Source organism: Dermacentor variabilis, chromosome 11 (assembly GCF_050947875.1).
Source record: "Dermacentor variabilis isolate Ectoservices chromosome 11, ASM5094787v1, whole genome shotgun sequence".
NCBI classification, from domain to species: Eukaryota; Metazoa; Arthropoda; class Arachnida; order Ixodida; family Ixodidae; genus Dermacentor; species Dermacentor variabilis.
This window is the reverse complement of record NC_134578.1, coordinates 115,938,124-115,951,606: the sequence shown is the minus strand read 5'-3', so window position 1 is coordinate 115,951,606 and position 13,483 is coordinate 115,938,124. Positions and strand designations below refer to the sequence as shown.

Here is a 13,483-nt window from a genome sequence, read left to right as displayed (position 1 = left end):
CTGTTTCTGATCTCTCTGGGCTGCATAACTTTTTACCATCTCTAGTCGGTTTATCGAGCACTTACAACAAAATCTCCGCTGCGGACACATAGTCTGGCTGAATGCACCAATTCGAAAGCGTAAATATTGAATAATGCCATTTGTCTTCTAAAAGACAGCCATGATACTGATGTTCATTGCTCCATTGACAACCATGGAAGCCTCACTCATAAATAACGAGTCTCAAGGGTGCATGACTAAATTTACTTAGAGGCAATCACAAGGTCGTACAATGTTTTCACACTATAGTGGTGCATGAGAAATAACGCATGGACGCTTGCCCTTCCACGGCATATTTGTGTCTTCTTCGCCTCTCTTTGTTATTTTCGCGTATGTACCAAACAGATCCATAAGACAAAATATAATGAAACTAGACACAGCAAAGTCTGTTCTAAGAAAAGTGTCGTCAGGTCTCGTTGCTTGCTTTTCTTTCGTGTCATATATTTCGTGTCATATATTGCATTACTACGACGTCAGGTTGACAGTAATATCAGGTTGACAGCAACATCCGTTTTAGCAGATCGCCTTCGCCATCTATATCCTGGAATGGTGTTTTCTTAGTTTAAAGAACCCCCGCGTTATAAAAAAAAACATTTATGTTGTCGAACGTACGAGTCGTATGAATAGAGCACTCTACGCTTTCTGGTGCATTGTAGTACACTCAATAGGTTATGAAAGAGGAATGCGTAGAATGGGGGGGGGGGAACGCAATACAATGTCACAAGTGTAATTTGGCACGGTACCTTAGCGAAAATTCTCGACACAAAGGAACCTACCTGCGGTGGTTTCGCTGAATTGGACTTTGGTGTTCCGAAAAGCCTGTTGGTCATCCGTGCGCCATCAGCAGCCTCAAGGAGATCCTCCAGTCCTTCGATATACTCGATGGCGTTGCGCAAAATTTCGACCTGCAGAAGGCAACAGACACGTCGAAGGGGTCAAGATTGTTGCACGAATAAACAAGCTTCAATAAAATGCAAAAGCGCAACAGAAAGCTTGTCTTAGATAAGCCTCGATTGCCGATGCTATGTGAATGTTGGTTTCTCAATTCACCTTCAAAAGCACCTAGGAGCGGAGACTCGTATGGAGGCAAAATTTGGAAGTCACATGCGTGTGCACAAAAGGGATAAATAGTTGGCGGACAAGCGAAGCTTATAAACCTTGAGCCAACTTTCTGATAAGGATACTTGAGTCAGGATCATTGCAAAGGTACCCCTTTTTCAATGTCTTCTTTTTCTGACGAACTGCAGTCCCCTTGTAAAAACGTCGCCTCTTAGTTCAGGCTGCGCGTATTCACCACTGTTCATCACTTCAAATATCAATCTTTCTGTGACCCTTACCCGCCGTGGTTGCTCAGTGGCTATGGTGTTGGGCTGCTGAGCACGAGGTCGCGGGATCGAATCCCGGCCACGGCGGCCGCATTTCGATGGGGGCGAAATGCGAAAACACCCGTGTGCTTAGATTTAGTTGCACGTTAAAGAACCCCAGGTGGTCAAAATTTCCGGAGTCCTCCACTACGGCGTGCCTCATAATCAGAAAGTGGTTTTGGCACCTAAAACCCCAAGTATTATTATTATTTCTGTGACCCTTTAATCCTGTGCAGGCAAGTGAATATAAGTGCTAACGAGAGAGGACGTATAGGCTATCATCATGTTGCCGCGGTGTGCTGGACCCGTTCAATGTAGAGACGCTGTACTTTAATAAAGTTTAGCAAAGTCTGAGCTTGTTAAGTTTCGAGTTACGGGAAGCGATGTTATAAAGCACTAATTCAACATCGGTCGCAGTGAACACTGAGTTCCCGCTCGTACGCATCTAGGTGACGACATATTATTGGTAGAACAGTAACTCCTCGGGCACTTCCATGGGGACACAGTGCCCTATTGCAATATACAGCGTCTTCCAGTGCCTTCTAATGCGAAACCAGCACGCTTTTTTGACACGGAATTGCGCTGAGGATGCTGACACTCGCTAGGAGTCGCTGGAACACCGGAGAGGTCGCTGGATAAGAGCTGGGTCAAACTGCACGAGGCGCTGGTTTCACTGCTATGACGCTAGGACACGACGGTGTATTTGTCGCTGAAGTTCGTTGGTTCGTACTGGAAACTGCGCTGGTTGCGTTTGTACCGCACTGGGTCCAGCACGCAAGTACTGTAAGCGTTGTCGAATATTAAATACTTGATGCAATTTTGTCGGGGGCTTGGAATAAAGGTGCTTGAGCCGCTCTGTTTATACACGCATGGTTTACACAGATCACATTTCTTGGCATGCCCTGTTTTGTTGTGCGAATAGCTGTGTTATTGAAGGAAAATACAAATATGCAGATAACGTCTCGTTTTTTTTAGTAGATCGCTTTTTGTTTATTCATCTGGCGTCAACGAGGGCTCATTGCTAGCAGCAGTGCAGGTTTACATTTCGTGAACGTTCACCGAACTTCTTGAGTCAGTGTCCGTGACGTGTTCCTGTAATGCGTTTGTATTTGTTTATAAGAGATGACACAGCCGATGACAGCGAGTTGTCGCAGTGTTGCGGAGCAGACACGAGATAACCAGGTCCCGCATGGGCCCTATAACGTAAAACTATTATGATATAATTTTAGTCCAATCCGCTGACGTAAAATTTACGTAACAACCGACGCAATCATTGGGCGGTAGCCCGCACCGCTATTTGAAATGCCCAATCAAATGCGCTTCTCGTTAATAGGGTGTCACTTTCTTTTGCTTTCAAAGCGGATAGTATTGCCTAAATTGAGCTATTTCTCTTATCTAATTGGCTGAGAAGAGGCGAGGAGGACGCTCAAATGGAGAGAGTTTCGATGAGGCCGAGCCAGCGCAGTGAAAGTAGATGGCCGGATGAGGATAGCGGTGCCGTTGTCTGCGATTGGTACGTTTCCTTTTATTAGCTTGCAGTGGCTGGCCGAAAATTGCGGCCGCGTGCAACGAAAGGTTAAAAATGCCGGTAAAATGGACCCTCAGCAAAGTAGAGTTGGCAGAGCGATATCGTATACGTGCCGAAAGGTGTTGATAACATTATACTGCCATGGCAAAATCTTATATTACACGCAAATATATTCATGCTCCCAGGCAGCTCAGAGTAGCCAGTGCCGCAACGATTGGCAGCAGCTATCTTCTATTCCTTTTCGAATGGGGCAGTCTCCAGCTATTCTGAAAAACTTGCATTTTTGTTCGCCATATCAATGCGTCTTTAACGCATACACGTCGCTTTGAAGTGGTGTGTTTTCGTCGTTTAGTGTCGTAGCCCAAAAGCGTTTGACCAATGGCAATTAGTCAAACGACGCGTTTTTTGCTAATGGCGAAAAAGGCGTCGAATCTCAAATAATTATTTTTCTTTCGTTCGGTATAACCATGCATAATCTGTGTGCACATATCGTATTAGATGGAGTGTTGTCACGGTTTTCGTGACGTTGCATGATATACAGGAGCTGTGGGTGGTAACTCGAATATTTTATGACAAATCGTGCAAGGCTGATTGCAGAATTGGAATCGAAGAGTTTGGAATAACTCTACCTTATAGGACCCTAGTCGTTCCGACATGTTCAAATGAAAACGCCACGCAGGCGGCCGCAGATTGATATCATCGCAGTGATAACAAAGCTGACGCAATTCGTGCGCTTATGCTTTTTCTAATGTACTAAATGATTATAGTAAAATGGTTCTGAGAAGCAAATACACACAGTCTAGCGTTCGCGTTGTTCCCGTGCCGAGATCGTTCTCTTCCACCGAAGGTTACGCGCAGCCTACCCATCGAGTCCGTTTGCACGCTATGGGCCTGTCTGGGCTCAGGAATAAACAAGTCTAACGAATAAATATAACCTCGAGGTACAGCTTTCGCATCAGTGCTTTCAAATAAACAACTTTTCTGTGTATAGAGTGTCATCCGAAGACGCGATGAGCTCCGATTTGACACGTTACACGAGTAGCACACGTATATGTGCTGTCGCCGAAGGCTGGCGGGCGCTCTAACCGACACGTATCTAAGAGAGATATGCGTCGACACAGACGTGCGATTGAAACGCATGGTTGAACTGAGGAAATTTCGCATTCTTATTGTGCAGAGAACCAGAAACGGCTATCGAAATTCGAAGTAACAACCCGTAGAGCGTTCCGGGCCAGCGGCAAAAGAAGAAAGCCTTTATTAATCCTATTTTCGAAGTTTAAATATCAACCACGAAAGCAAATCAATGTTCTGGCACTTCAGGGCATACTATTCAATAGAGACAACCGTTCCTTTCATATAGAGGCGTAAGTTTGAACTACAGAGCGGTGAACGTCTGCAGTGTCTTAGCGAAACATGTAAGCGCTGGCTGAAAGTGCACCGGGATGTTGACATTGTGAATTTCTAACGTAACCTAGCTCTGGCATAGCCTAGTGGTAAACTACTGGGCTTGGGATCTATAGGTTTTGAGATCGAATTCTCGTGTTCGTGGTGTCACTTTTTCTGTCTTTTTATTGGATTCAAATGTGTCTTCCTTTGTTTATCAAATATATATATATATATATATATATATATATATATATATATATATATATATATATATATATATATATATATATATATATATATATATATATATATATATACGGTAGCCAGGCTCCTCATTTTCCTCGCTCTAGAGCTCGTTTTTTAAACAGTACACAGTACTTTCCGTTATACCCACCAGGCCAGCATTCCAGCATACACGGGGCGACACTGGGCCCATAATGCGGCATGGTACTGGGCTCTGAGTTTTGGGAAAGGGTGCTAAAACACACAAACACTTTTTGTAAAACTCCGCGGTGAAATTGTACTTAACAAATCATGTTGCTGCCTTATGTCTACAGCTGGCAGAACACACTATTTGGAGACTTCACATTGAAGGAGATGGCGCAATCCTTTACTTTTATTTATATTATTTCGTGCAAACATGTTATTTTAGAAAATTAGAGCGTAATTGCTCCAATGATTTTGCCTCCAATAGTCGTTTCCTGGAGACAATAGACGGACCAGTAGCGCTTGCATTCCGTGCAATAGTTAACCGAAATGGTAAATACGTCTTTACTTCCTTGTTTATGTCTCATGTTAACGTGGCAGTCGACAAGGGTTTTGCCTGGAGGTTAAAACGATTTATGTAAATTTCACATCGCCAATGGCACAATACGACTCGAATTTGCTGTATACTGCTCCAAGCCTGCAACGGCAGCAAAAGAGCTATAGAAGCGGTACCCTATGGGACGCTCCACTACTTCTTCTGCCTGTACGCCCCTTATATCATCGCCGTGCTCGCCGATTATTATGCGGGACACGTGTGCGAGCAATCACTCAGATTAAAAATTAAGAGTCATGGTAGTGTAGACGCAGCTACTACTCAAGCAAGAATCCTATTACCCTTTTACGACTCTCTCCTGGTGGTTGAGATGAGGGCTACAGAGCTATTGCACAAGATACTCCATCGAACGCGCTAATGCTCGCTGCGTAGATGGAGAGAAATAAGCAATAGCCTCTGCAAGTAGATTTGTTTCCTGGCAGCGAAGTCACACACCGATGCTATTGCACAAAATGTTAACTGAGAGGTCATGTTTTGCGCACCACTTCCTCCTATCTAGTGCACTAATTACGTCACAACGTTGCTATCCCTAGCGCAGCAGACTCCCACGCTTGGTGCAAGAAAACTGTGAAATATCTCTGTACAAAGGAATGGCCTATAGAAGAACCACAGCAAGAGCCACATTCAGCAGAGCGAGCTGCTCCATCGGATTAGCTGCTACACACAGATCAACAAGTGAAAACCATACTGCAATCTTTACTGAATTCCATTTCCTTGTTGCTGAAGAACATGCATACAACCTCAGTGGACTTCAAGTACTCGACACACCGAGTCCGGTGCTGGCAGCCTTTGAGTAAAGCATGGCTTACCAGTATCTATCTTTTTTGGGTGAGGTCCGGAAAGCAGCAATTTTTTAGTGGATTTTCCGGTGACCGCGATAGCACATCGCCGATTTTCGACGGTTTGCGTACTCCGATGGGTTTCCCATCATCGTCATTTGCGAGTCAAATTTATCGACCGGTATCAGGTTATGAATTATTTATGTTGTCAACTACTGCTGAAAACAACAAGCTTACTGCTGTTTTCACAGCTAGTTGACTAACCACGTGCTTACTGTCGTATCTCTCTGATTCTTCAGCCTGTGCCACCTCATGAGGATAACCAATACACATACTTAACAGCAAAAAAAGAAGAGAACGTCAGTGTTGAGGGTGCCTACAATACTACATCAAGTCTATTTAATTAGCAAAGATTACGACAGATGCTTTCATCATCTCTTGGCGCGTGCATTTTAATCGAGGACTTCCACCATCACCATACACTTCGGGGAAATAGGCAAATCAATGCGAAAGGCACAGACTTGGTATCATTCGCCTCCAACAACTAACCCTGGGTTTAAGGGAGGGCATTCCTAGATTTTTACATAGGCTCGACATATAGCAACTGTCTTGACTTGGTCTTCTCTCACGATGTCTGGTAAGGTGTACTGGGCGGTTATGAACATTAATAAGCACAGGAGTCACAATATTCCCACTTATGTCAAGGTCCGAAGACCGTCCTCTTCAAATCCTGTGATACAACCCAAATTGTGGACTGGACAAAACTGCAGTTTATAATGGAAGCCTGACGTGAAAGTAGTTTATTGCATAATTTGGAAGACACAGTTAAAAGTGCAGTACAAGGCACTAAGCATACTATGATGTGCTCTTCGAAATTCGCGGCATTCCTTATAGAATTAGGGCGACTTTGAGGGATCCAGCAACTTGGCAAATGTAAATACCGACAAACGAAGTTAATGGACTAACTAGGGACACCTAGACACATAAAAAAGAAGATGCATCGCTGGCTAGATAAGCTGCAGTCAGAAAGCTGGACTGCTTTCTGTGAATCGTTTGACCTTCGTAAGCCCTTGTCGCTCTTATGAAGGACAGCCCCCCCCCCCTTACGGCGGTCCTAATTCAAGGCTCTGGACCTCTTCCAACATCGACCAGATATTCGTGTAGTATAGTAATTCTGCGCCACATTAGCAGCGAAACTCACAGCTACAAACAATTTATCAGATTTCATCAGCTTCCCGCCACCCTGCGACCCCCGCATTGGTCTACCATGTTCCTTCTATGAACTCAAGGTGGCACTAGCTTTTTGCATACTTACGTCATCACTAGGGCATGATGGAATTTCTTACAGAGCCTTTGTCATTGGGGTGAGCCGGTGAAGCCTGTTCCGCTATATATGTATAATTAATCCTGGCGAGATAGCACACTTCCCACAAGATGAAAGAGTAGTCGTGTCGTTCCACAACTGAAGCCTGATAAGCCGTTGTTCAAGCTTTCACCGTTTCGCCCGATCGCAATGGCGAGCTGTATGACAAAGTTATGGAGAGTATTATCGAGGGACGCCTGCAGTGGTGCCTGGAATGCCACAGCCTCTACCAAGATTCCATGGCAGGTTTCCGACGTGGCCACTCATCGATTGATAATGGCGTCAACCTGGTCACATACGTTCAGCACCAAAAAGGATTTATGCGTTTCTGCGCTTCTTTGTTGATTGACGTCAGAGGAGTGTACGAAAACGTTATACGTCTTTATTCGCCGCTCTGCGAGAGGTAGGCCTCGGTTTTCGATTGCTTCGAAGGACCTACAGCGCTCTCTCCATGCGAGCTTAATGAATACTGACGATGGCGACACTTCTTTAAATCACACCTGCCGTGGAGTGACCAGGGCGGCGTACTGAACCCTAGGTTGTTAGACCTCACGCTAATTGGTCTCTTTGGTCACCTTCGAAGCAGAGTTAGAAGAATAATGCTACGCAGATGACATGCGTTAGGGCGTCTGGAGTAACACGCCTGCAAGTGCGCGCAGGGCTCCAAAAAGCTACCACTCCGACTACACTTTACTTCCGCAATCACAGCCTGGAAATTTCGTCTGAGAAACGTGTATTTTTGGCATTCACTCACAAGCCCATGACGCACTACACTGCATTAATCAGGGCAAATGATACCGTATGTTCAGTCGTACAAGTTACTGCGCGCCATAATTCACAGAAATATCTCATCGGGCCCCCAAGGACCGTACATTCAAAAGCAGTTGACAGACATCTGTCACCTTTTGAATTTCTTCGATGGGAAGACATGGGGAAGTACCAGAGTGCTATGCTGCAACTACATAGGGCACTTTTTCTTCGCTCTTTCGCGGTATACCTTGTGAGCATTAGCAAACCCTAGTAAAACAAGCCTACGTACATTGCGAAGTGTTGATGCCCGCGGGCTCCGGATTTGTCTAGGTCTTCGAAGTGCGTCAACGGCGGCAACTATTTCGAGCGCTAGAGACCTCAACAGGATCGACATCGCAGTTAAAGCACTAAGAGTGCAGATAAGGCTCCTTCCCGGACTTCATGCCACTGTCTAACCTCTCTACCAGCGAAGATTCCACGTGGCTCGTTATGTCTAACTATATCCGCACATGTTGAGGTTATACTATCTTGCTTCCCACCTGCCGCGAGACCATCAATTTGTTTACAAACTGTCGTCATGTACTGTCGTCACGCCGAGCACAGCCTTAAATGCCAGTATAAAAAAAAACAATTGCTGGAAATGACTGCAAACCGATTGCCGGTAAAAGCTGACAAGGAAATACCGAAGTATCAACACAGCGTTGCCGCCACCACGCCTGCCACAGAGTATCACGAAGATTGAACTACGATAAGCACACAAGCCAGCGAAGCGCTTTCCCCATATGCTAGTCCGACTGACTCACACGAACAACTTCCCTTTCCATAGCAGCGAAGATAAACGTTGTAACTAGGAAGGCACTGCGAGTTTTTCCAAGGAATGAAACAACAGAAGAGCTGTCGCTTCGTCACTTGTAACATTTTTGTCCACGCATGCACGAATGCGTTTTATCGGCGCTCCATATGATCAGAAAACCTTTCCTAAATAAGCTTTATGGTCAGCGCTCTCGACAAGAGTTACCTGGTCGGCACATAGCACCGTAGTCGGAGCAGATCGCCGACAGCCATTTTCTGCGCGCACACACACGCGTATTCGCAAACGAAGTTGTTGCTCATTGAGCTCGCGGTGACAAGAGGTGTATACTTGTAACATGCTTACAAGTGTACCGCTGTAAAGACTCGCACGTAAAGGGTTAAAGAACTGCATCAGGCGGATACATTCGTTGCCTTCAGCCGTTAAGCTTGCGCACTTAAAGATTGCAATGCAGACAGAACTGAGAAATCAAATCTAAAATTACAGTGCCTTCGCAGCTTTAGCCAAATTTTGCGCCGTCTACTCACTCACTATTCACCGCGGTGGCCGATACAGCCGCTGCCGGCCTCATACCTGCAGCTGCCGCGGCCATTGTAAACAAACGGGCAACCGACGCTTCCGGAAGGCACTCGACCGCGGGCGCTGTAACTTCACGAAAAATGGCGGCCCCCATGCATATGGAGAGAAGGAAGCCTATACGAGAAGTACAGGAATCGCACAAAGATTTGTTACGACGACTCGGTCCTGCCGAACAGCTCCACCGCAGTTGTAGTCATTCCAGCAAAAGCCACCACCATAAGGTTCAGAACTACACACTTGACAACATCCACCGCCGCAGAACTCGCAGCGCTTCCAGTCGCGGTATATTTTAATAGATACGAAACAGCACACCAATAATCCACTCCTGCGACTCGAAGATGACTATAAATGGTTTACTGTCAGTCTCACCGCGCTGTCCGTATCAACACTTGAAGTTAGAAACTACACAGGCCATACGCCACCTGACTCAGAGAGGGCACGAAAGCACTGATCAGTGGCAGTGGTTCCAGCTCCCCAGTCACGCGGCATTATCGGCAATGAGAGTGCCGATCAAGTTGCCCTTTTAACTTATGTAGAAGGCCGTCACCTATTCATTATCGCTGCAAAGACAGATGTTGAAAGGATGCTTCGTCTACTTGCACGTCAATGGACCACGTTGGAGTAGGGTGAACCACAATTCACGCATGTCCGATTACACAACCTGTATGAAATGCTTCGACTTCAACCAATATTTCCCTGAAGAGGCAGGACCCTTTGTGTAGACTATGGTTGGGCGTTGCTTTTACCAATGCTTACGCGTTCCGCATACGGATGACCGAAACCGCAGCATGTGGGCATTGCGGGGACGAGGAAACAATTCGTCATGTTCTGTGCTAGGGCCCGGAGTACAGTGCACAGAAACAACCGCTTGATCATACTCAACCAATTGCCCGACCAGCCTTTGTCGGAAGAATTTTGTAACATCGACGGGACTTAACACTGCATGAGGAGACCGTGCAAGCTCTACTGCACTTCTTGAGATCGACCGGCGTATGTGAACACTTATAATTGGAACGCCTGTCCTGCTACCTGCACTTCTTTAAGGCGAAAGCCTTAATTAGCTCGTTACAAAAGCTCATACCTGAAAAAGTCCAGTGAGACAAAAATACCATCATCAGGGATGGTCCATAACCCCGTAGAGAGAGAGAGAGAGAGAGAGATTCATAGAAAGGCAGAGAGTTCGGCCTGAGTTATAACTTGCGCTGGCCTGCTACTCTATACTGGGAAAAGGGACGGAGAAGAAAATGGCTGATGAATGATGCAGACGATATAAGAAAGAGGTGCGTATATACGAGTTCACAGCGTTGTGGCATCTCAAAGGCCGTGCGTATAGCCCAGTGGCATGGGGAAATCCTATAGCGGCACATGTTATCAGGGCTGCGCGGTTTCCATTAGGTCAAGGACATAAAAGAAACTCGTATGATAGCGGCCTCACATCGACGTTTGCAATGGAAGAGACCAGTTGCTGTCCTTCTTGTGCTTCCGCGGGACAAACGTAAAATCTATGATCTGGTCTTTTTAATACCTTACAGTATTCAAAGTTTGGGCTTGTATCACTGCAACCTATCAGATTTCTATACTGTATAACGCTTGGTCAATGCGACGCCAGGACGAATCCGGTGCACCTTGCTTGTTCAACTTCTTTTCAGCTGGTGAGGCATATGAACTTTGATTTCTTGGTCCCATTTATGTACTTGCTTCTGTCGTCGATCTGATGAGATTCAGTGTACCAACGTACGGTTGCGTATTACGCAACGAAGTAGGGCGTTTGTGTCTGTCTATGAGAACGGAATGCGCACTTCAGAAGCATTATTTAGAGCAGTTTTTGCTTCAGCGTCGGCCTTTTCGTTCCCTATCACGCCACAGTGCGAAGGTATGCATTGAAAGGTGACATTGTAGCTATTTCTATTTGCTTGGTCGAAATGCTCTGTAATTTCTAAAGCCATTGAATTATACGGGCCCCGTCTGAGGACATAATCAATTGTTTGAAGAGCTCGCTTGGAATCGCAGAATCTTGTCCATGCGTGAGGAGGCTTCTCGGAGAGAAATCGAAGTGACTCCCGAATAGCAACAAGTTCTGCGGCAGTTAATATTGACCTAGGTCTAGTTTAAACCGCCGAGCGATGATCATATGTGGGATGACGAAAGCTGCAGTGGAGGCATAGGTTGTGACAGAGCCATCACTATACACATGTACAGTAGCTCCGTACTCTGCAGAAATGTGAAACAGAGTAAGTTGCTTGAGGCATATGGCTCATATCCCCGTAAGCAAGCAAAAATGCAGTGGCTGAATATGAATGAAGACACGAAAGAAAGATCGAAGGAAGGAAAGAAAGAACGAAAGACGGAAAGAAAGGGAGAAAGAAAGAAAGAAATGACCTTTAGGTAGTGCATTATTTGCTCGCATCTGTCGTTGAGGAGGTTGACCTACAGCGACATACGTTTACTTCACACTGCGGCTCTTTATGTCTAGCAAGAAGTGCGACCTGTTCATGTACTACCACGTGTGCAGTAGCCTTTCTCAATCACGTGTTACAGGAGTGTAACATGCTGCCGAACTTTCTTTTTATTTCTCTCACTGTTCGCATTCTTTCCAACCACTCTTTTCCCCGCCTCAGTGCAGGATGGCAAACCGGAAACTGCCTTATGGTTAACATCCCTGCCTTGCTCGTTAGTACAGTGTATAGGTGCGCTGATGGCTCATAGCTTCATGTGCGCTGTGTTTTCGCCGCTTAGTTCGTGTTAAACAGAGAGGCAGCACGAAAGTGACTTCGCTCACTGCTGCCGCGTTTGCTGACTCCAGCGTATTGACGGCGACTTTCTGCGGTCGTAGAGTAACATCTGCTCATGTTTTTCTGTGCGTGCGTGACTCCAAGGTTGATAATTTAGGCAGTAAGCGAATGTTTACAAGTTCATACGGTCGATAAAGATACATCCTTACTGTGTATAGCTGTCGACTAATCTGCTATCGCAGTCGCGCAATATGCTTCGACTTTCGGGCAGAACTGCGACTTTTTATTATGTGTCCTCAAGTGGCAAATATGTCTTTCAGTAAATATCAATTAGGCTAAGAAGCAATTTGCTTGAAGAAGACTGTCAGCATTCGCCTCATGTCAGCTACAGAAAAAGTTGTTGAGTCATTGACGCAGTAGCGAAAATATACAGAAGAAGCAGTTCAGTGGATGGTTGGAAGTTTTGGTAAGATCTAATGCACCACCAAAGAAAATATGCAGAGAAAAAATACACCTTCCATTGACCCGCAAGAAATATTTGCCTTTATTGCACAAATTGAATACGGACCGCTACATCACACTTGATTCATCAAAACACTATGAAAGCTATAAACGCCTAATCTTTCTAGCCTTTGCCGCTTACATACAGGCCAATGTATTTAGGTGAACTGTAAAGATGCAGGGACAGTTCAGCTGCGTCAGAAAGCTATTCGTTTATGTTACCTCCTTCGGCGATTTCTATAAATTATCAGCTTAATTCACCTCTTGCTTTTTTGTAGTTGTTTACTTATTAATTATCATTTTTAGAAGAGAACGTGTGATGTGTCTTTGCGTTCTTGTGCCAGTGTCTAGGCTACGTTGCCGCGGTTAGGATGCTTGACCACCGCGTCCATCTTGCTATGTCATTGCAGTGAGCTTCTTCGCTTCACGACAGAGTGGAGCCTCATGTGAAGTGCGCATTCGGCACTCCTTATGCACACTGTTGAGGAATCGAAATTGAACACGGGAGATTTTCCCCAAGAATTGTGCAAAGGTTATTGATTTTAATATTGTCGAGACTGCTGCTGCTGATGACAAAGACTAAGTGGCATCCGTTCAAGACGTGACGGTAACAGATAGTCGTGTCTAGTCTGCGCGAGTTAACCAAGAAATCTATAGTAAGCTGTGGTATACAGTCATGTATAAAGTACTCCTCGCAACATGGCTCTTGCCATACTGCTGCGCCTCTTGGCATACATCATTCATTTTGGGGGCGAGCTCCACAAATGGAAAAGTAGGCGCTACTGTCGGCGTGGCGTGAAGTTGTATGAGGCATCGTGTGCACACAGCGGC

General features: G+C 45.5%; 1 protein-coding gene across 1 annotated transcript in view; it reads right to left on the bottom strand.

Annotated features, from left to right (window-relative positions):
* The window catches only part of nau (myogenic-determination protein nautilus), a 104,515-nt gene that overhangs the window by 70,176 nt on the left and 20,856 nt on the right, over nt 1-13,483 (bottom strand). The window contains exon 3 of the mRNA XM_075673721.1: nt 816-944. Within this exon, the coding sequence (XP_075529836.1) occupies nt 816-944 (129 nt within the window). The remainder of the gene's footprint in view (nt 1-815; nt 945-13,483) is intronic.